Source organism: Gallus gallus, chromosome 34 (genome assembly GCF_016699485.2).
Source record: "Gallus gallus isolate bGalGal1 chromosome 34, bGalGal1.mat.broiler.GRCg7b, whole genome shotgun sequence".
In the NCBI taxonomy this organism is placed as follows: Eukaryota; Metazoa; Chordata; class Aves; order Galliformes; family Phasianidae; genus Gallus; species Gallus gallus.
The window spans coordinates 1429113-1450446 of record NC_052565.1 but is presented as its reverse complement, the minus strand read 5'-3'; the positions used below and the strand labels follow the sequence as shown (position 1 = coordinate 1450446).

At 63.7% G+C, this 21334-nt stretch overlaps 3 protein-coding genes and 1 non-coding gene across 7 annotated transcripts; 1 reads left to right on the top strand and 3 right to left on the bottom strand.

The window, feature by feature from the left end:
• Positions 1-2732: 2732 nt before the first annotated feature.
• SLC39A5 (solute carrier family 39 member 5) lies at positions 2733-7525 on the bottom strand. Its single transcript, XM_025145573.3, has 12 exons — positions 7407-7525; positions 6687-6737; positions 5973-6362; positions 5560-5713; positions 5314-5488; positions 4626-4795; positions 4330-4464; positions 4187-4247; positions 3928-4107; positions 3647-3727; positions 3371-3561; positions 2733-3302 (listed from the first exon to the last, which is right to left on the bottom strand). Exons 2-12 carry the CDS (start codon positions 6695-6697, stop codon positions 3162-3164), a joined length of 1689 nt encoding a protein of 562 aa, XP_025001341.2. The 5' UTR covers positions 6698-6737; positions 7407-7525; the 3' UTR covers positions 2733-3161.
• A 153-nt stretch (positions 7526-7678) lies between these two features.
• NABP2 (nucleic acid binding protein 2) lies at positions 7679-10985 on the bottom strand. Of its 3 annotated transcripts, none has more exons than XM_040654878.2 (6): positions 10742-10985; positions 10287-10381; positions 10049-10187; positions 8658-8729; positions 8494-8569; positions 7679-8177 (listed from the first exon to the last, which is right to left on the bottom strand). In XM_040654878.2, the coding sequence occupies exons 2-6, from the start codon at positions 10363-10365 to the stop codon at positions 7944-7946; spliced, it is 600 nt and encodes a 199-aa protein (XP_040510812.1). In that variant the 5' UTR covers positions 10366-10381; positions 10742-10985; the 3' UTR covers positions 7679-7943. The 3 variants fall into 3 exon arrangements, with proteins under 3 accessions (XP_040510812.1, XP_040510810.1, XP_040510811.1); XM_040654876.2 differs by having other exon boundaries at positions 10935-10985; XM_040654877.2 differs by having other exon boundaries at positions 10611-10877.
• A 117-nt stretch (positions 10986-11102) lies between these two features.
• Positions 11103-20228, top strand: RNF41 (ring finger protein 41). 2 transcript variants are annotated; one of them, XM_015300300.4, is made up of 7 exons: positions 11103-11249; positions 11879-12041; positions 16306-16418; positions 17263-17534; positions 18263-18398; positions 18494-18597; positions 19018-20228. In XM_015300300.4, the coding sequence occupies exons 3-7, from the start codon at positions 16329-16331 to the stop codon at positions 19367-19369; spliced, it is 954 nt and encodes a 317-aa protein (XP_015155786.1). In that variant the 5' UTR covers positions 11103-11249; positions 11879-12041; positions 16306-16328; the 3' UTR covers positions 19370-20228. The 2 variants fall into 2 exon arrangements, with proteins under 2 accessions (XP_015155786.1, XP_015155787.1); XM_015300301.4 differs by having other exon boundaries at positions 11153-11725.
• Positions 20229-20444: 216 nt separating this feature from the next.
• Positions 20445-20526, bottom strand: TRNAS-CGA. The gene has a single exon. It is a non-coding gene; the product is annotated as a tRNA-Ser (tRNA).
• Positions 20527-21334: the final 808 nt, after the last annotated feature.

Genomic DNA, 21334 nt, shown 5'->3' with positions numbered 1-21334 from the left:
CACTGTCCTTAGGGTCGGTGCGAGCACAGTTTGGGATCCGAGTGTCCTTAGGGTCATTGTGAGTGCAGTTTGGGTCCTGCTGTCCTTAGGGTCAGTGTGAGTGTGGTTTTTGGGGTCCTTCTGTGCTTAGGGTCGGTGTGAGCACTGTTTGGGGGTCCCAGTGCTCTTAGGGTTGGTGTGAGCACAGTCCCACTGTCCGTAGGGTTGGTGTGAGCATGGTTTAGGGTCTCGCTGTCCTTAGGGTCGGTGTGAGCACTGTTTGAGGTCCCAGTGCTCTTAGGGTTAGTGTGAGCGCAGTCCCACTGTCCGTAGGGTTGGTGTGAACATGGTTTAGGGTCCTGCTGTCCTTAGGGTCAGTGTGAGTGCAGTTTGGGTCCTGCTGTCCTTAGGGTCAATGTGAGCATGGTTTGGGGTCTCACTGGCCTTAGAGTCAGTGTGAGCACCATTTGGAGTTTCGCTGTCCTTAGGGTTGGTGTGAGTGCCTTTTGGGGTTCCAGTGCCCTTACAGTCCGTGTGAGCTTGTTTTTTGGGGTCCTGCTGTGCTTAGGGTCAGTGTGAGCACTGTTAGGGGGTCCCAGTGCTCTTAGGGTTGGTGTGAGCATGGTTTAGGGTCCTGCTGTCCTTAGGGTCAGTGTGAGCGCATTTTGGGGTCCCACTGTCCATACGGTTGGTGTGAGTTCCGTTTGGGGTCCCAGTGTCCTTAGGATCAGTGAGAATGCAGTTTGGACCCGAAGTGCTCACTTAGGTTGGAGTCCCAGTGCCCTTAGGGTTGGTATGACTGTGGTTTGGGGGTCCCAGAGTCCTTAGGCTCAGAGTGAGTACAATTTGGGTCCTGCTGTCCTTAGGGTCGGTGTGAGGGCTGTATAGGGTCCCAGTGCTCTTAGGATCAGTGTGAGCACCATTTGGAGTCCTGCTGTCCATGACATTGGTGTGAGTGCTGTTTGGAGTCCCACTGTCCTTAGGGTCGGTGCGAGCACAGTTTGGGTCCTGCTGTCCTTAGGGTTGGTGTGAGTGCCTTTTGGGATCCCAGTGCCCTTAGGATCAGTGTGAGTGTGGTTTGGGGTCCCAGGGCACTTCGAGTCAGCATGAGCGCCGTTTGGTGTCCCCCTGTCCTTAGAGTCTGTGTGAGCACAGTTTGAAGTCCCAGTGTCCTTAGGGTCGATGTAAGCACTGTTTGGGGTCCCAGAGCCCTTAGGGTTGCTGTGAGCACTGTTTGGAATCCTGCTGTCCACGGGGTCAGTGTGAGCACCGTTTGGGGTCCTGGTGCCCTTAGGGTCGGTGTGAGCACAATTTGGGGTCCTGTCATCCTTAGGGTCAGTTTGAGCGTGGTCCCAGTGCCCTTAGGGTCGGTGTGAGCACCGTATGGGGTCATGCCATCCACGGGCAGTAGGATTGCAGCTGGGTTGGGTCTCTCCCTGCCGATAACATCATTCCATTCCCGAGTTTTGCACTACGGCGCCGTGGGTGGTTTGGGACGGGGTTGGAGCCGTTTTGGTTCTGTGCACCGGAGCACCCATGGGTGCAGCGTATCCCTGGGAGCTCCGACGGTCCGAGTCCTCTTCCAGAGTCCTTTAGGACTTATCTGGAAGGTTCTGCCCTTTCCTTGTCCTCCTCGATGTGTGTTGGGGAGGGGGGGAGCTGAGGAAGCATTGCTCCCCTTTTCATTGCTGAGCGCTGTGGGTGCGTAGAGGCAGTCCCGGCTTCGCCCTGGGCGTAGTGGTGCCAAATGGGGGGAGTGGGTGTGCAGCCCCCCACGTCCCCAAAGCAATAGAGCCCCCGAGGGGGGCTGCACGCGGAGCTCAGCATGGCACTCCCGGGGGGGGGTCCTGCACCCCCCAACCCAGAGCCGACAGCACTTTACTGATGCCCGGAGTGGGATGCAGCCCCATGGGGGTATCCCCACACCCCCCGCTTTCCCTTCCCCCCCCCCCCCCAGCCCGCATCCCAGTGCCAATCTGTGGCGCTGGGGAGGGGGCAGTGAGGTGGTTGGAAACAGAGCGCTCTGAGTTGTGTCCTTTCTGCACTGTTCTCACTACCTCTTGTGATAACCCGACGGCGGCAGCTCCGCTCCCAGCCCCACTGCTGCCCCATTGGCACTGGGGGGGCCCCCCAAACTGCCCGATGCGTGTGCCCATCTCCGCAGCAGGTACTTCTGTTTGATGCCTGGGAGAGGGAGGGGATGGGGGGGGGATGTCTCTGTGCCATGGGGTGGGGGGAGAGATGCGGGCACTGTGCTATGGGTGCAGCTGCTCCTTCCTCCCACCGCTGGTTCCAAGCACAACGCGGCCGTTGCCCTCCGGGTGAGCGCTGCGGGTTCAGCTCCACGTCCCCCCCCCACCAGTGGGGCAGTTTTGATGTGCAATTTACAAATAGACAAAACAAACCACCAATAAACCCCCCCCACTTCTTAACCCCCCCCCCCCCCCTCCGGGGCCGTCGCTGTGAGCCGTGTCCCAAAGTGCAGTCCCATCCCAAGAGCCCCAACCCAGTTCCATTTCCACCCCCCCCCCCCCCCAGCTGTAGGAAGAGCCCCACACCGCCCCACGGCCCCATCCCCATGCTGAGCATTGTGAGCGGTTCCTTTCGTCTCAGATGTCCCATCGATGCATCATTTGGGGGAGGGAAGTTGGGGGGGGGGGGGAGGGAATAAAGGAACAACAACAGCAACAAAAAATGGAAAAAAAAAGGGGGGGGGGAGGGGGGGGGGAGGAATCAAATAAAAGAAAAACGCATTCAGACTTGATCTATTTTATACAATGTAAGCTGCGACCAAGTCCTGTTATTCATATTGTGGCTTTGAATCGATTATGTTTATTAAAATGCTATTGCTTCTACTCCCTCTTCTGTTGTCCTTTCTCAGGGAGGGGGGCTGTGCTCCCTTTGGGGTCGGTGCTGCCGGATCCGGAGCTCTGCGGTGCCACCCAGGAGGGGTGGGGACCCAACGCTGTCCCCCTCCCCCCATGGGGATGTGGGGTTGGGGTCCGGCAGCCGCGACCCACGGAGCCCCCAGGGTTGGTTGCGTGCGTTTCATCTTGGCAAACACCCGGGTTGGCGGATGGGTCCCACGAGGAGGGGACAAAGTCCGAACCCATGGGTGGGTTTTGGGGTCCCTGCGGCTGTCGGGGTGGGGGGCACATAGGGAACCCCCCCCCCGCCCCACCTCAGGGCTGCAGCCACGCGCTCAGGTGGCCCTCGGCCAACGCAATGCCCAGCATGATGCCGCTGCCCAGCAGGAAGCCCACGTTCTGCAGCACAAAGCGACCCCACGTGCCCCCGCCGGGACCCCGCAGCACCTCGGGGAGCTGGGGCAGAGCGGGGGCTCAGCGGGGGCACAGCACGGCCCCCTACCCCCAGCCCTGCCGGCCCTTACCATGTCAGCCAGAGCCACGTAGAGGAAGGTGCCGGCGGTGGCGGTGAGGATCCATGGGGTGAGATGAGCCGCGTTCTGCCCCACAGCTGCCCCCACGGCCGCCCCCACGCAGGAGAGCAGCGCTGAGAGCAGGTTGAGCAGCAGGAGGGTGCGGGGGGCTGAGCCCGCCTGCAGCAGCACCGCGAGGTCACCTGCAGGGAGAGGAGGGTGGGAGTGGGGTGAGGGGTCCGGGGGGGATCCGGAGGGGTCTGGAGGTGGGGGGTGGTGAGTTCTTACCCAGCTCGTGGGGCAGCTCATGGCACAGCACTGCCAGCGCGGTGCTGAGGCCGCTGGGGAGGCTGTGGGAGAAGGCAACGCCTGCGGGAAGGGGGGACCTCTGTGTTGGGGTGCTCAGCCCCCGGGTCACCGTGTCCCCCCGTGCACATCTGCCCCTGTGTGTTTCACACCCCCTACCCCTGTGTGCCCGTCCCTTTGCCTCCATGCACCTCCCATCATCCCCCCCCCATGTCCTCATCCCCTCGTGCCCCCCCCTCCCCGACCCCCCCCCGTCTGCCCACCGATGGCCAGCCCGTCGGTCAGGTTGTGGATGCCGTCTCCCAGCACCACCATCCACACCAGATCAGCTGCCGCGGGGCTGGGGGGCAACGCGGGGCCGTGGGAGTGTCCGTGGGGGGGTCCGGGGGGGTCTTTGGGTTCCATCTCCACCTCCGGGGCCGTCAGACAGCGCAGCTCAGCGCCTGTGGGTGGAGAGGGGCGCACAGTGGGCGACGGGGTCAGCGCTGGCGGTGCTGGAGGGGGGGTGTGGGGGGGTCCTACCGCCTCGCAGTGGGGCCGGGACCCCCGCGGCCGCCTCGGGGGTCTCTCCATGGGGATGGCGCTGGGAGGAGGAGAGCAGAGGCGATGGGCACAGCGGGACTCGGCGGTGCCCCCGGTGCCCTCCCGGTGCCCGCGGTTCCCACCGTGGCGGCGCGTCGACGGCGCAGCATTCCCAGCAGCAGCTCGAGCAGCAGCAGCGCGTAAATACCCCCCAGCACCGCCAGGCCCTGCAGCACCGCCCGCAGCACCGCCGCCGCCTCCTGGTGCTGCCCCTGAGCCTGCGGTGGGTTTGGGGGGGTGGGATGGGATGGGAAGGGGGGGGGCGGTCAGGGCTGTGCTACTCTCCGTGCCGCCCATCCCGCTGTCGTGGGAGGTACCTACGTGGGGGGGGGGGGGCACTCTCCGTGCCACCCATCCCGCTGTCATGGGGGGTACCTACGTGGGGCCAGAGGTGCAGCAGCGCATCCCCGCAGAGCGTCCCCACCGCCAACGCCACCAGGAAGGAGAGCAGAGCGTGGAACTGCCCCCGGCTCAGCAGCGGCACCACGGCCACAGCCAGGGCGGACGGGACGCTGATGAAGGCGACGGCCAACAGAGCCCATCCCAAAGCTGCGTGGGGATGGGGTGAGGACGGGGACCTCGGGACAGGGAGTGCGGGCGCCGAGCGGTGGGACCGTGGGGGCGGTGGTGGTGGGGAGGTGGGGATGGAGGAGGGTAGGATGGGGCTGAAGGGGCAGAGAGGTGGGGGACGGGGGTGGGGCTGTGGGATGGGGATGTGGGGTCGGGAATGGGGGGGGTGATGGGGATGGGGTGTACACCGAGGTGCCCAACTTCAGCGAGCCCAAACCCCAAATATGTGGCACAGCAGAGCAAAGGGGTGAGTGGGGAATGGGGACGATGGGGGGGGGCACACGAGGGGGTGGTTGGGGAGGGGATGGGGGGGCACTGTGGGGGATGGGAACACGTGGGGGGCAAGGGGGCAGCTGGGGTTGGGGGTGGGAGGATGGGGACTTCAAGAAGTGGGGATTGGGGACGGGCGGCTCACGGATGGGGGCAGAGGGACTGTGGGGTGGGGATGGAGGGATGCGTGGCTCAGGGCTGGGGGTGAGAGCCTGGGTTGGGGTTACCTGGCCACAGAGCCCCCCCTGTTGGGGACCACGTCACCTCGTCACGGTGGCGGATGCAGACCCGGCTGTCGATCTGGTAGAGCAGCGCGGGGCAGAGCAGCGTGAACTGCTGCGGGGTGAGCTGCGAGGCTGCATCCAGCCCGAAGTTCAGCAGCAGCTGCGTCACATTGAGGCACTGCGGGTGGGGGACGCTCAGGGCTGGGGGGGGGGCTCCGTGTGGGCTCCGCAGCCCCCGGCCCCACTCACGGAGTCGTGTGCGTGGTCGTATCCGGAGTGGTCCAAGCCCAACACGCGGCCCAGCAGCCCCAAGCCGGGGGGTTCCATCCGGGAGGGGTGGGGGGCATCGTGGCCCCCAGGAGTGGTCCTGGGACTGGGGGGCTCCGTCCAGGTGGGTGCGGGGCTGCAGGGGTGGGAGTGGGGTGAGCCTCGATTTGGGGGGGGGGAGGATAATAGCGTGGGGGGGTATCTGTGTGAGGGACACCGGGGGGTACCTCTAAATGGGGGGGGGGATATCAAAGGGAGGGAGCAGAGGAGGAACGAGGAGGGGGGGGGGTGAGTGGAGAGCACCTGGGGTGTGGGTACATGGGGAGGGGCGTATGGGGGGGGTACCTGGGGGGGTACCCGGGGGAGCACCTGGGGAGGGGGTCCCGGGGGGGCACCTGGGGGGGCGGTCCCTGGCAGCCTCCCCGCTGCCGTGCTCCCAGGCCGGGTGGCGGTGCCGGTGCCGCTCCTCCTGCACCTCCAGGAGGTCGAGGTGGCTGACGTGGCCGTGGCCCATCTCCTCGTGTTGGATTCGCACCACCTGCACCCTCCCGAGCCCCAGACTGCCCAGCAGCCTCGCCAGCCCCGCCGACGGCAGCGTCCCGTTGGCTCCGTACAGCCCGAAGAGCTGCTGCAGGTAATAGCCGTGCTCCTGCGCCGCGTCTTCGGGCAGCGCCGACGGCTCCGCTTCACCCCGAACCCCCGCGCCCCCCAACAGCGGCAGCAGCCACGCGCACAGCAGCAGAAGCCCGGGGGGGCGCGGGGGGCGCGGGGTCCCGACGGCCGAGCTGAGGGGGGACGGGGGGGGGGGAGCAGCGGCGTCAACGTGGGGCCGTCCGGGCGCCCGCGGGTCGCATCCCCTCCCCGTGCCTCAGCTTCCCCCCCGTGGCTGTGGGCTCCCCCCCCTCCGTGCCTCAGTTTCCCCTCTGCGCACCCCCACTGGGGTCGGAGGGGCGGTGTCAGCGTGGGGACGTCGGGGATGGAGATCTGTGCCCCGTTAGGGCACGGTGGGACCTGCGCTCCAACAACCCCCCCCCCACCTTCCCCAGCCTCCCCCCCCCCTCCCCAGCCTCCCCCGTGCCTCAGTTTCCCCGTGGCCCCCACGTACGCACCCCGCCGCCATCCGTCCGTCTGTCCGTCCGTCCCTCCGCCCGAGGGGGCGGCTGCGAAGCAACAGACGGCGTCAGGATCCCGGCCCGGTCCGGGTCTTCGGAGGAGGGGGGGGGGGGGGGGGGGAGACACGCGGTGCTGCGCCCCCCCCCGTCGGGACACCGCTTGGGGAGGGGGGGGACGCGGTGCCGAACCGTCCTTGACGGAGGTTTTGCAACCGGGACAGCCTTTGTGTCGGCAGTTAATGTTTCACCGCGCACGGAGATAACGTGGGGGGGCCCGGCCGCCCCCCAGCGGGGCACACGCACCCCCAGCCCATAACAGCTCACGGCTGCGGCCCCCCCCCATCCCCCCCCCCCCACGCCCCACAGCCGGGATGGGTGTGCGGAGCAGCCCCCCCCCCCTCCAGGTCCAGGAGTCCCAACCCCAACACAGGAACAGGGGATGGGGGGGGGGGGGGGGGGGCACAGTGAGGTGCCGTGGGGGCCCCCCCACACCTCTTCCAGGTGGGCCAACGCAGTGGGGCTGGGGGCAGGCACAACCCCCCCCAACCCCCGCCGCTCCCCCCTCTGCAGTGTGGGGCCCCCCACGTGCCCCCCCAACCTGAGCCAACCCCCCCCCCGCCATCACAAGGCACGTGGTCCCCAGTGACACCCAATGCCGGTTCCGTCCCACGTGGGAATCCTCTGCATCCCCCCCCCCGCCCCCCCCCCAGTGCTCACCTGGAGGCGATGGGGGGGGGAGGGAGGGGGGGACTGCGCTGTGCCGCCTGGGGGGGCCGGGGGGGAGCACAGCTGACCGCCCCCGTCCCCGTCCCTGAGCTGCAGCCGCGCCGTCTGCTGCGCCCCAACCCGGGGGGGGGGGGAAGGGGGGGCCAAGGGTCACCTGTGCAAACCCAACCCCGGGAGGGGCTGCGGGGGGAGGGCCCAACGGCTGTGGGGGGCACGGACCCCCCCCCTCCCCTCAGCATAGTGAGAACAGAGCAGGCGAGGCGTGGGGGGAGCTCCACTTTTATTGACACCCCCAAAAGGCCGTGGGTGGGGGGGGGGCTGGGGGACATGGGGCTGTGCCCCCCCCCCCCCCCCCGGATCCCAGGGCTGCCGCGCAGCTCAGCCCTTTCTGGCCAGGACTCGGCCCAGGGGGGGTGGGGGGGTCCCCAGGCTGTAGGCTGGGGAGTGGGGGGGGGGGGGGGGGGGGTCCGTCCTTGCCCCCATTTGGAGCTGGGGGCCGGGACCCCCCCACAGCACAGTCCGGACCTGTTATCTCTTGCTGCTCCTCCGCGTCTCTTTGCCGTTGCTGACGGGGCCGGGGGGGTGCCCAGGTTGGCTGCGGGTGATGCGGCCGCTGGGGGGGTGCGCGGGGGCGCTGGGGGGGTGCGTGGGACCCCCCGAGCTCAGCCCGTTTCCATTCTGGCTGTCAGGGGCTGCGGCTGTGGCCGGGGGGGGACCCGGGGTGCTCTGCGGGGCGGCCGTCGTCGCGTTCTCATTTGGGGTCTGTGGGGACAGACAGCAGTGGGGGTGGGGTGGGAGTACAACATCACACCCCCCAAACGTCCCCAATCCCCCATTCACTGTCATCCCCCCCCCCCCCCAAACCCTCTACGAAGTCCCCATTCCTCCCAGACGTCCCCATCCACCCCAAACATCCCCATCCAATCCCCACTGCTTTCATTCCTCCCCGATATCCCCGCACCCCCCCCACAATGCCCCCCCCACATGTTCCCATTCCCCCACAGTGCCCCCCCCATCCCCTCCCCAACCACCCCCCCGTGTGCCCCCCCCCCACCCAGCATCCCCATTCCCCACTCACCCCTTTGCTCTGCTGTGCCACGTATTCGGGGTTGGGCTCGCTGAAGTTGGGCACCTCGGAGTACACCATGCAGAACCTGCGGGGGGGGTGGTGGGACCCTGCCCGCCCCAACCCCCCCCCCACAACCCATTTGACCCCCCCCTGCCCCCCCCCAGCCTCCATACTCGCCAATCTTCTGCAGGTCCCCTCCGCGCCCCGTGTACAGCGTCAGGCAGCCCTTGAAGACGGAGGCGTAGCTGTGGGTGCAGGGATGGGGCTGTCAGTGGGGTGGGGGGGGATCCCACAGTTATGGGGTCCTATAGATATAGGGTTCCAATCGATGTGGGGTCCTCAAAGTTAAGGGGCCCTACAGATATAAGGTCCCAATAGGTGCAGAGTCTCATAGTTATGGGGTCCTATAGATAAAGGGTCCCAATAGGTGTGGGGTCCCATAGCTATAGGGTCCTACAGATAAAGAGTCCCAATAGGTATGGGGCCCCATAGTCCTACAGACATAGGGTCCCAATAGATGCAGGGTACCATAGTTATAGGGTTCTACAGATAGTAATGGGGTCCTACAGACATAGGGTCCCAAAAGATGCAGGGTACCATAGTTATAGGGTTCTACGGATACATGGTCTGAATCTTATAGGGCCCTACAGGTATAGGGTCCCAATAGCTGTGGGGTAATACAGTTATGGGGTCCTACAGACATAGGGTGCCAATAGGTGCAGGGCACCATAGTTATGGGGTTCTACAGATACATGGTCCCAAACTTACAGGGTCCTACAGACATAGGGTCCTAATAGGTGTGGGGTCCCATAGTTACATGGCCTTACAGACATTGGATCCCAATAGCTGTGGGGTTCCATAATTACGGGGTCCTATAGATGAAGGGTCCCAATAGGTGCAGGGCCCCATAGTCACAGGGTCCTATAGATATAGGGTCCCAACAGGTTTGGGGTCTCATAGTTATGGGGTCCTACAGACATAGACTCCCAATAGGTGTGGGGTCTCATAGTTACAGGGTCCTATAGATGAAGGGCCCCAGTAGGTGGAGGGCCCCATAGTTATGGGGTCCTATAGATATAGGGTCCCAACAGGTTTGGGGTCCCATAGTTATGGGGTCCTACAGACATAGACTCCCAATAGGTGCGGGGTCCCATAGTTACGGGGTCCTACAGATGAAGGGTCCCAATAGATGTGGGGTCCCATAGTTACGGGGTCCTACAGTTAAAGGGTCCCAATAGATGTGGGGTCCCATAGTTACAGGGTCCTACAGATAAAGGGTCTGAATAGGTGTGGGGTCTCATAGTTATGGGGTCCTACAGATGAAGGGTCCCAGTAGGTGTGGGGTCCCATAGTTACGGGGTCCTACAGACATAGACTCCCAATAGGTGTGAGGTCTCATAGTTACGGGGTCCTCCAGATAAAGGGTCCCAACAGGTTTGGGGTCCCATAGTTAAAGGGTCCCATTCGATGTGGGGTCCCATAGTTACGGGGTCCTACAGATAAAGGGTCCTAGGAGGTGCGGGGTCCCATAGTTACGGGGTCCTACAGCCATTGGGTCCTGTACCCCTTGGTGAGGCGGATGATGTCCCCGGGCTGGATGAGGTTCCCCACGTCGTCCCACACCGAGATGTTGATGCTGCCCGTCTTGTCGGCCACTTTACACGTCCGCACCTCGTGGCCGTCCTTTGTCTTCGTCACACGGCCTTTAAAGGGGGGGGGGGGGGGGGGATGACGACGATGATGGGGTCAGGGGTGGGGGGGGTCCCGGAGGGGGGGGTTTTGGGGGTTCGGGGGACACCCACCCGTCTCCAGGACGATGAAGATGAGGTTGAGGTTCTTCAGGCCCGGTTTGATGTCCTTCACGAAGGTCTCGGTGCTCATGGTGCCGGGGGGGGCCCTGCGGTGATGGGGCCGTCAGTGGGGGGGGGCGGAGGGGGGGAAGCGGGGAGCGGGATATGAGGGATGGGGGGAGCAGCGGGGGGACAGCGGGACGTGGGGGGCGGGAGGGGCAATGGGATACCGAAGTGAGGGGGGGGGTCGGGGGTACTGAGGGGCACCGGGGATGGGGATGGGGAGGGGGGGGCACAGGGACCGGAACACAGAGGGGGTACCGAATGGGGCAACACCTGGACCGGGAGAGCGTGGGCAGAGCAGCGGGTGAGCTCGGGAGAGGGGCATTGGGAGCGGGACACCGGCGGGGGGCGTGGGAGGGGGCACCGGAACATCGCAGTGGGGCTGGGGGGGGTCCGAGGAGCACCGGATTGGGGCCCCGCAGCGGCACCGGGACCGCACGGCGGGGCAGAGAGCGCCGGGGTCAGGCGCTGTGGCCGGGCCCGGCTCCGGGGATGGCGGTACCGGGCCCACTCCGCCCCCCCACCCCACCGCCAGGGGGCGCTCTCGCCCCGCCCCAGCGCCCCGCGAGGCCCCCCCCCCCCCCCCCGCCCGCTGACCTGCCGGAGCGCCGCCGCCGCGGGCATTCCCGGAAGTGACCCCGCCGCCGCGGCTCGCAGCCAATCAGCGTGCAACGCGCTGCGAACGTCCCAAGGCTTCGGCCAATAGCAGCGCTGGGCGGGCGGGACCAGTGGGCGCGGATCGTTGGGTTGTCCCGCCTTTACCCCGCCCAGCGCCCGCGCTCATTCTCAGCGCGACCATCGAGTTCCGCCTCCTCAGCGCTCAGAGCGCCGCTTCCGGTCCGCAGCGGGGCGGCAGCTTCCGGCGGGGCGGGGGTCGCGTAGCAGCGCGCCGGGGCCGGGCGGGGGCAGGAGGTGAGGCCGGGGCTGCCGCGTGGGGGTCGGGGTGGGGGCGATCGGGGAGCGGCGCGGGGCGGAGGGGCGGAGCTCCGGCGCTGAGGCCCGGCCCGGGGTTGGGCCCCGCGGCCTTGTGGGGCCGCACCCGGTGCCCGGAGGTCCCCTCGGGGCCGTTGGAGCGGCGTTCGGTGGCGTTGGGGCGGAGCTCCGGGAGGCCGCGCTCAGCACAAAGGGCCGCGGGGCGCCGGGATGGGGATGGGCCGCTCGTAGTGCCCCGCTACCACCCGACGTGGGGCTGCCCGGCCCCGGGGGGGGTCCCTTCGTTCCCGGCGCCGTTCCGTCGCTCCCCGCCGCCCGTTTCCGTCTCCCGGCGGCGCTGCGAGGAACGCTCGGATTTGTGTCGGAAATGGCATTTGGGGGAAGCTATTTTTAGCGAGATTGCATAACGCGAACGCTGAGGATTCACCGGGCGGTAGTCGGGCTCTCCACAGCGGGTGATGCACGGGGGGAGCGGCGCCGGGCCCGGTGGGGTTCCCCCCCCCCCCACGTTGGGCGGCTGTGCGGGGCAGGGCTGGGCTGGGGACGGCCTTACACGGAGCCTTTCCCTGCGTTCACTTTCCCTTCCTGTTTCTTTCCGCTGTCCTCAGATCCATCGGGCCTCCCAGCTCCCCGTTGGCCCTCGAAGAGCGATGTTTGGGCTGTGAGAGGAGGAAGGGGGAAAGATGGGCCACTGGGAGAGCCTCCCTGGAAAGAGTGAGCCAACGCCAGCACTGCCTCTGTGCCGCTCAGGGAGGAATTCTGCCACGGAAGGTAAAGCATCCCAAAGCTTTTCTTTGTCTCTGCTATGGGGAAAGGTTGGGGAAACCGGGCTTGTTTGTCTTGGAGAAGAGAAGGCTCCGGGGACGCCTCATGGTGGCCTCCCAGTACTTGAAGGGAGTGTAGAAACAGAAGGGGAATGGCTGTTTGTGAGGGTGGATGGTGATAGGATGAGGGGGAATGGTTTTAAGCTGAGACAGGGGAGGTTTGGGTTGGATACGAGGAGGAAGTTTTTCACTCAGAGGGTGGTGACGCACTGAACAGGTTGCCCAAGGAGGTGTGGATGCCCCATCCCTGCAGGCGTTCCAGGCCAGGCTGGATGTGGCTCTGGGCAGCCTGGGCTGCTGGTTGGCGACCCTGCACATAGCAGGGGGTTAGAACTAGATGAGCATTGTGGTCCTTTTCAACCCAGGCCATTCTATGATATGATTCTATTTTTCCATATCTGTGTGCAGACGGTGGGTTTCTTCCCCCACATTTGGGGTCTCGGGCACATGAAGGGCTGCTGCTCTCCACGCAGGCCCAGCACTGCCTGCTGCAGGCATCTTTTAGGCTGCAGTTTTGCTCCTTGGGTTCTCTATGGGTCCACGTGCAAACTGCATGCCTGTGAGGGTCCCTCTGCAGCTGGCAGTGCGGCTGTTCCTGCAGCTGCTCAGCCTCTGCCCTGGCAGATATACACAGGCTGCTGTTTGCAGATCTCAGACTGCAAAGCAGAGGTCTGGGCACGGTCACAGCAGAGAGCACCGTTTTGATCTGATGCCGTTAAAGGACCTTTGTTGTGAATTAATGTCTGTGGAGAAACAGCCAAATGTTCCTTAAATTTCAGAGAGTCGCCGGTTTCAGAGTCCTGCCAAACTGGATTGCAGAACTGCCCCTGCCTGATTTCTGCATCCCTGCTTTCAATTGGTGCTCTGGAACGAGAAAAGCAGACGCTGGAATTTCCAGAGCTCTCTCAAAAAAGCCAAATTCACTGCAGTCGGTGGGGAGAGCGCTCTGCTCACCAAGGCTGCAGGCAGACGTGGTGCTTTGGGAAAGCATCCCAAAAGCTGGCAGGGATTGCTGCAGGCAGAGCAGAGCTTTGCAAGGAGCCGGAGGTGGAAGTGGGGGAGTGGGGCGACTCGAATCCCTCCTGCTTTGCCCCGATCTGTTGGCTTGGTGCTGGGCCAACTGCTGCTTGTGTGGGCTCCTGGTGGTGGAAAACAGGAACCGCTGCTTGCTGGATGGGATCCTCGCCGTTCTGCTGTGAGGATGGGGTCGTTGAGCAGCTACAAACACAGCCCTGGCATCCAAATGAAGGCATGAAGCGCTTTGGTTTCCCCGTCTTGTGTGGGGGAACGTGGCCCAGCTTAGTTTCATTTTAGGCTTTCTGTCTCTTGGTTCCTTGGCACCATAGGAACAGGCTGGAAAACAGAACGTGTGGTAGAGCTGCGTGGTTGCAGGCTGGTGCAGGTCCTGCTTGGAGCCCATCACTGTAAGCACAGCAGGGCTGCATTCCTGCCCCTGGCATTCCCAGGGAACCCTTTCCTGCCGGCCCAGGGGCTGTGGCAGCGAGCTGTGCCGCATTCCTCAGCGCTCTCTGGAGTTTGTAGAATGTGTCAGAGCTCAGGGTTGGTGCTGGAGAGCTGGCTGTGCTGGGTGGATGGGGCTCGAGCAGCCCTGGGAGCTCACAGCCTGGTGCTCAGCACCTCACTCAGCTCACGCCTGGGTTCCCAGAGGGCAGGAAGGGTGGGAAGGGCACCAAAGGGCAAAGCTTCCAGCTGAGATCTGTGTCTTGTTGTGTATCCCCCTGTATGAGACCGAGGCACGTGGATTTGGGGTTTAGGAGGTGCTGTTTGGATGTGGGTTGAGGTTGGGAGAAGGTGGGCGCCGGAGGAAAAAGTGACGATGGGAAGAGCTGTTAGATCTGTGCTCGCTGCACTTTGGGCTTTTAATTCAACGTTGGCCATTATTGAAACTTCACGTATGGCACTCAGTCATTGTTGGCATCTCTGTTAAGTGGTGAAAGGCTTTGGAGCAGCACCTCCACTGAGGGAAGCTCTTTTTGAAGGGGGGGGGGGGGGGGGGGGTGACAGTGATTTTGGGGTATGGGCCCACAGTGAACACATTCAACCCATGGGATTTCTGAGCACAGTCTGGGGAAGGAATGAATTAAAGCCGTGAGCATTGTATAAAAACAAGGCCGTGAGCTCAGCAGTGATGTTCGAGTGGGTGGTAACCCTCTGAAGGATTAGGAAGCGAGAAGCAAGATGCTCGTTAGGGCTGTAAATCAATCAAGCTGCAATTTGGTTGCGGCCAGCATCGGATCTGTGCAGGAATTCCTGGGAAAGCCGCAGCACCACACGGGCTCACCCTGCGTGCTGGCAAGCTGAATGCAAACACAGCACAGGGCTGATGCAAAGGGTGGGTCAGAGCTGTGCCACGCGGGTGTGTGGTCCTGGGGCTGCCCCTCAGCGGCGCTGTGGGTCTGGAGAACCCAAATGTGGGGCAGCCAGGACGTGTAGAGGGATGTCAGGCAGCTCTGGGCTGTGCCACGTGTGTGGGTTCAACGCTCCTCTCGTGGATCTCCAGCACAGAGCTCTGTGTGGGGCTGCCTCCCGTCCTGAGCCAGGCTCCTGGGCACAGAATCCACCCTGTGGGTGCTGATCTGGGGGCTGCAAGCCAGCTTCTTGTGAGTCCTTTAAGCCCCCAGGGCTGTTTTTTCTCCCCTTGGAAGCCCTCCAGCAGCAGCGAGGCGGCCTCGGAACCCTGCAGCCCCCAGGAGACGTTCTGTATTTACTCACAGCAGGGAACTGTGACAACAAAGCCCGGTGCCACGGAGCACACACTGCCCCAGAACACACACAGTGCGAGCCGACAGGAGGACCGCTGTGGTCCTGGCTCTGTGCTGGGCTCCAGCTGCTGCAGAACGGCCCCTCTTGCATCCATGTGTTGTTTTTCCTCCCTTTTTCCCCCCCTCTTCCCCTTTGCTTTCTGGTTCAAATCGTATTTCTTTTGGCTCACAAAGCTGATAAAATCAGGAGGAGATTCTTAAGAGCACAGAACAGGTTTCTTGTCAGCTGTCCCAGCTGCAAACTGCCAGGCAATGATGCAGCCCCTCCTGCCCTCCCCGGGGAGCCACGATGACCTCCACCTCAGTGGGTGGGTGCTGAGAAGGCTCTCATCAGCCACGCAATACCTCCTTAGGGCAGTCCTGCAGGTATGAGTGTATCTGGTGTCCTGCACGCAGCTCAGTGTCACCTCAGGGTGTGCCAGGAGGAGGTTGGGTTTCCTGAGCTCCTCTCTCAGGCATCACAGCCCTCCTCCACTGCGATAGGAGCGGAGCACTCCTCGCTGCAAAGCCCCGCGGGTGATCTCTGGCAGAAGGAGAAGCAGCTGGGCTGAGGCATGAGGGGAATCCTGAGGCTCTTGGGTTCACATTGGTGCTGCGACGCTTCTGGAGGAGGTTCTGGTGCTGTGCTGTATGGCAGCTGGCACGGCTGGGTGTCAGGGTTTGTGTTCTGCCCTCTGCTCCTCTCCCTGCTGAGCGAGTGCCAGGCCTTGCCCTGCTGCCTGTTGGAGGGGTGATGCTGCACAGCAGAGGTTTGGAGGTGAATGATGATGAGAGCAACGTTGGTGCTGTGCCATGGAGGAGCCTGCTGTGCTGGCTCCTCCATGCCCATGGCTGCCCTTCCCGTGGGTTCTAACCCAACCTAGATGTGCTGGAGGTGCTGGGATTTGCAGCATGAGTGGCTCCTAAAGAGGTGGGAAGGAACTGGAGCCCATTCCCAGCTAAGGAGATGAGCAGCTGTCCAAAGGTGCTGGGAGGACCCGATGGGAGCTGCTTGGGATGGGCTCTCCCCACAGCCCTTCACGGTGTTATCTGCATTGCAAACTCCAACGAAGGGACTTCCCCCACCCCTCCTCCATCAAAGGAGCCCTTTGTGCTGCCTCCTGGCACGGAGCAGCGGGTGTTGGTGTTGGTGAGTGGTGCTCCAGGCTCCTGCTGAGGGGGCACAGCACCTGAGAACCCACCCCGGCCTGCAGGGCTGCCCTCACTCCCTGGGGGCTCTCTGCTGCCTTCCTTTCCACCCTGTGAGCAGAGCAGGGCCGTGCAAAAGGGGAAAGAAAACAGCAAGCAGGGAAACTGCAGCAGGATTAGTAACAGCGTGTGGGAGGGCAGAATGGAGGAGCAGCTCAGTGCACACAGATGGGGCTTCTCCCCACAGTGGCCACGGCTGCGTGCCACTGCTCCTGACCCGGTGTCTTTTTCTGTCCCCAGGGTTCTGGCATCGGTGATGAGCAATGGGGTATGATGTAGCACGCTTTCAGGGGGATGTTGATGAAGATCTTATATGCCCCATCTGCAGCGGGGTCCTGGAGGAGCCAGTTCAGGTAGGTTTCCAGCTGCAGACCTCTGCAAGTCTGGGGGAGGTGATGGGCAGCACGGCGTGAGGTGAGCTCAGTGGGTTCCCAGTTAGTGTGGGGAAGGAAGCAATGCTGGTTGCTGTATTATCAGCAGTGGGAAGGAGCTCGAGTACTGGGTTTGGGGATGCTCTGAGTTCAGCGAGGAGGAACGAAGGTGGGGAGGAGGGGTTTTCCTTGTGTCTGGGTGGCTTTTCTGTATCCTTTTGTTCCTCGCTCCTCCTTAACTCCATCCAGCCCCAAAGCTCTGTGTAGCTGCATGCTGTGGCCGTGCCCCGAGTCAGAGGTGGGAAGAGCTGTGCTAAAATGTGTCCCTCAGCAGCTCTGCGCTCAGCTGTCCCTCCCTGCTTCCCTGCACCCTCCTGCTGCAGAGCTGCTGCTTGGCTTCGTGCTGGAGCCCGGCCCAGCTCCCTTTGCTCCTCTTCTGCCTGCGGGTGCAGCATAGAGCTCAGGTGACCCACAGCCCTGGTGCCAACACGCTGCTCTGTGGGGCACAGCAGGGTTTGGCAGACATCCCTGGGCTCTGCAGCTCCAGCAGCCCCCGCAGGGTGCCACACGCAGCTGCCTGAGTGAGCTTGGCTTCAGCGAGGCACCTGTCCATTGTCTGCCCTTCGTTTTTCTGTATTCCCCCACCAGCATTTAGCTGCAGTCACGCTGGGTGTCTTAGTGCCCAAATCCAGCCTCACTTGGAACCCAACAGGGCTTAAACGGGATGGAGCCGATGGGTTTCTTTACTTCATGACCACACTGCTGCGCTCTGTGCCCCCCCCAGCTCCGAGTAAAGCAGCCCTCCTCTCCTTCCCTCTCCCTGCAGGCTCCTCACTGTGAGCACGCCTTCTGCAATGCCTGCATCACCCAGTGGTTCTCCCAGCAGCAGACCTGCCCCGTGGACCGCAGCGTGGTGACGGTCGCCCACCTCCGCCCCGTGCCGCGCATTATGCGCAATATGCTCTCCAAGCTGCAGATCACCTGTGACAATGCTGTCTTTGGCTGCACGGCTGTAGTGCGACTCGACAACCTGATGTCTCACCTCAACGACTGCGAGCACAACCCCAAGCGCCCCGTGACCTGCGAGCAGGGATGCGGGTGAGGATGGATGCCTGAGGGCTGCAATCTCATCCCTATGCAGACTGTATAGGAGACAGGGATGGGCAGAGTGAGGGCTACAGGCTCAGGATGGGGTGCTGGGGCTGCTCTCTGCCCCCCTTTGCTGTCACACACAGCAGGGCTGTGAAGGCTGCGGTGCTGCAGAAAGATTTTGCATCCAACCCGTTTCCTTTTCAACTCGTTTCGCAGCCTGCGGCCCTTCAGCTCTCTGCTGGCCTTTGGGTGTCAGCTGCTGGAAAACAGGTGCTTTCCTACCTCTTCCCAAGGCCATTCCAGCCTGGGATGAGCTCCACTGTGTGCTCTGCTCCCTCCTACACATCACCCAGAGCCAGGAGCGGTGGGTGGCAGCTCTGGCCCTGGCAGCTGTGCCATTAGTGCCGATACTCTGCCCACTCAGGTGCTGTAAACACCCAGCCAGGCAGCAGTGCTGGCTCAGAGACCATCAGATCTCCTGGGGTGGAGTCAGTCTGGGTCAGGTCCATGGGCTGCCTAACCCTGTTTGCTGTGGGGGAGGAAAGACCCCGTGGTGGTTTTTTCCCATAGCCTTCCCCTCCTAAACCTTTTGGAGGTTGCAGTGCTTCCTGGACCTCTCCTCGAGTCCACCAACGCTGGATTTGTTCTGCAAATAGTTTATGCACTTATACCAAATGCTCTGCTGTGCAGCTTTCCATAATGTGGGGTCCCCACCTTTTCGTGTTGCTCCGCAGCTTGGAAATGCCCAAAGATGAGCTGCCAAACCACAACTGCATCAAGCATTTAAGATCGGTGGTGCAGCAGCAGCAGACCAGAATTGCTGAGCTGGAGAAGACCTCAGCAGAACACAAGCATCAGCTGGCAGAGCAGGTAGGGTGGCAAATGCCACGGGGGGGTGATGCTGGGCTGTCCTGCTGCAGTGCTGCTGCCTGCCACAGCCCCCTCCCGTGTCCTTCCTCTCCTAGAAACGTGACATCCAGCTGCTGAAGGCCTACATGCGCGCCATCCGCAGCGTCAACCCCAACCTGCAGAACCTGGAGGAGACCATCGAGTACAACGAGATCCTGGAGTAAGCGCTCTCGTGCTGCTCGGTGGGAGCCGGGGAGGGGAGCTGGGATGCAGGCAGGTTTGAGACGGGGTGGAGGTGGGAAATGCTTTGTGTGCCTTCCTGTCGCGCAGCGCGAGGGCGGCTGTGGGCTGTTTGTGCTGGGGAGTGGCACACGAGCAGGTTGCACAATGCATCCTGACCTTTGTGATTCCTCCACCTGCATCCTGCCCAGCAGCAGGAAGCCTCCACGTTCCTTCCTCCTCATGAGAAAGGCAGGAGGAAGCAAACCCAGATCTGCTCCTTTCTTCCCCTGCCTTTGGCAGGGAGGAAGGGCTCTGCTTAACGAAGCTGGGTTAGCACACAGAGGGGAGGAGCTGGCATTCCCTCGGGCAGCTCCTGCTGTTCAGCGGGCTCTGAATTACCCCCCCGTGTGTCCCCCAGGTGGGTGAACTCCCTGCAGCCCGCCCGTGTGACGCGGTGGGGGGGGATGATCTCCACGCCGGACGCCGTGCTGCAGGCCGTCATCAAACGTTCCCTGGTGGAGAGTGGCTGCCCCACGTCCATCATCAACGAGCTGATTGAGAACGCCCACGAGCGGAACTGGCCTCAGGGCCTGGCCACGCTGGAGACGCGTCAGATGAACCGGCGTTACTACGAGAACTACGTGGCCAAACGCATCCCCGGCAAGCAGGCCGTGGTGGTGATGGCCTGTGAGAACCAGCACATGGGTGAGGACATGGTGCTGGAGCCGGGGCTGGTGATGATCTTTGCACACGGAGTGGAGGAAATATAAAGGACGTTGGAAGAGCGATGCTTTGTGCTGAGGAGGGGGACGGGGCCGAGGCCCAGGGGGGGCGCACCCCACAGCCGGGCTCTGCTCACAGCTCTGCTGGGGTGCTGCTCCCTCACCCCTCCTGGCTGAAACGATTCCATGCCCCCCCACCCCCCTATCCCCGTAACCGCTGCATCCACCCCAGCCCCCCCCCCCCCACCCTTTGCCCTCTGCAGCTCCGTTTCCCCACTTGGTGTCTTCAGGGGGGCAGAGGACATACAGCTGCTCCCCGGGCACTGCTGGACTGCAGCCCCACGGACTTCCAGCCCCACGGATGCCCCCCCCCCCCCAGCTCATGCTGTGCCTGCAGCCCCCGGCTGCCCCCCTCTCTCTGCTCTGCCTTTTCTGCCCTATGCTTGGCTCTGTCTGTCCCTGGGGGGGGGGGGCCGGGCCTGGCCTCCCTCTCCCCATTGACCCTAAAGGCAGAGCTGGGCACCGGGGGGCAGGGGGGGCTGCAGAGGAGGGGAGGGGGGCAGGCAGGGGGGGGGGGGGCCACGGGTGCCCCCTCTGCCCCACTGCTGTTCGTCCGCAGCCACTCGTGATCGTGGTTCTGTATTATTTTGTACTTCTTGGCCTTCTCCCCTCTATTTCCCCCCCCCCCCCCTCGTTTTATTGTGGGGTGCTGTAGATGGGAGCGTTGACCCCCAGCGCGGCCCCCCCGGGGGAGTTTAATTTATTTGCATTCGTTCCGTTGGTTTTTTTACGGTCCTTTCCCCCCTCCCCCGCTGTCTGTACGGTGCGGTTCCGGGGCCCCCCCCCATACCCGGGGGGGGGGAGGGGGGGGGTCAGTGATCAATAAACGCTGTTCTGGTTTCTGTAACGGGGCTGTGGCTGCTCGGGGCTCGGGGAGGGGTGCGGAGGGGGGGGGGGGGGGAACCCCAAAACGGGACGGGCTGTTCCCGCGCGAGCCCACAAACCGCGCGGGTCGGACCCGTCCGTCCCCGTTAAAAAGCGATCGCGGCGGCGGAGCGCCCCCCGCGCCCCCCCCGCGGCCTCTCCGTTCCCGACCCGCAGCGCTCGCGTAAAAACGGTACTCCGTCACGGACAGGATTCGAACCTGTGCGGGGAAACCCCATTGGATTTCGAGTCCAACGCCTTAACCACTCGGCCACCGTGACTCCCGCGCCTCCACCCGTCGCGCTCCGCCTAAAGCACAACGCGGCTCCGCCGGACCGCCCCTCCCCGCCCCCCCCCCACCCCCAACCCGGGCCCTTTGGGGGCGGAGCGCCGCTTAGAGGGGCGCTGAGACGGCTGTGCGCAATGCGGCCGGCAGGGGGCGCCGTAACACCCGTGCTGCGTGGTGCCGGAAGTAGGCGCTCGACGCCTCGCGATGCGTCCCGTCGGCAGGGGGCGCTGTCACACTCATCCCTATACCTCCTGCAGGGGGCGTTGTGAGCACCGACTATGTGCCACCGGCAGGGGGCGCCGTCACACCGAACCTATTCTGCCGGCAGGGGGCGCTGTCACGCCTGACCCCATTCAGCCAGCAGGGGGCGCTGTCACATCGAACCCCATTTAGCCAGCAGGGGGCGCCGTCACACTGAACCCATTCAGCCAGCAGGGGGCGCTGTCACACCTGACCCCATTCGGCCAGCAGGGGGCGCCGTCACACCGAACCCCGTTCTGCCGGCAGGGGGCGCTGTCACACCGAACCCCGTTCTGCCGGCAGGGGGCGCTGTCACACCTGACCCCATTCGGCCAGCAGGGGGCGCTGTCACACCCGAACCTATTCTGCCAGCAGGGGGCGCTGTCACGCATGACCCCATTCAGCCAGCAGGGGGCGCTGTCACAACTGAACCCATTCTGCCGGCAGGGGGCGCTGTCACACCTGGCCCCATTCAGCCAGCAGGGGGCGCTGTCACACCTGACCCCATTCGGCCAGCAGGGGGCGCTGTCACACCGAACCCCGTTCTGCCGCCAGGGGGC

Coding starts and splice junctions, on each gene's coding strand:
- SLC39A5 (XM_025145573.3), bottom strand. Junction 5,489..5,559: donor ACGACCACGCACACGACTCC/GTGAGTGGGGCC, acceptor CCCCACCCGCAG/TGCCTCAATGTGACGCAGCT. Junction 4,796..5,313: donor AGGGGGGGCTCTGTGGCCAG/GTAACCCCAACC, acceptor ATCCCCACGCAG/CTTTGGGATGGGCTCTGTTG.
- RNF41 (XM_015300300.4), top strand. CDS start 16,329: ATGGGGTATGATGTAGCACGCTTTCAGGGGGATGTTGATGAAGATCTT. Junction 16,419..17,262: donor TCCTGGAGGAGCCAGTTCAG/GTAGGTTTCCAG, acceptor CTCTCCCTGCAG/GCTCCTCACTGTGAGCACGC. Junction 18,598..19,017: donor GAGTACAACGAGATCCTGGA/GTAAGCGCTCTC, acceptor TGTGTCCCCCAG/GTGGGTGAACTCCCTGCAGC.
- NABP2 (XM_040654878.2), bottom strand. CDS start 10,365: ATGAGCACCGAGACCTTCGTGAAGGACATCAAACCGGGCCTGAAGAAC. Junction 10,188..10,286: donor CTTCATCGTCCTGGAGACGG/GTGGGTGTCCCC, acceptor CCCCCTTTAAAG/GCCGTGTGACGAAGACAAAG. Junction 8,570..8,657: donor GACCTGCAGAAGATTGGCGA/GTATGGAGGCTG, acceptor CCCCCCCCGCAG/GTTCTGCATGGTGTACTCCG.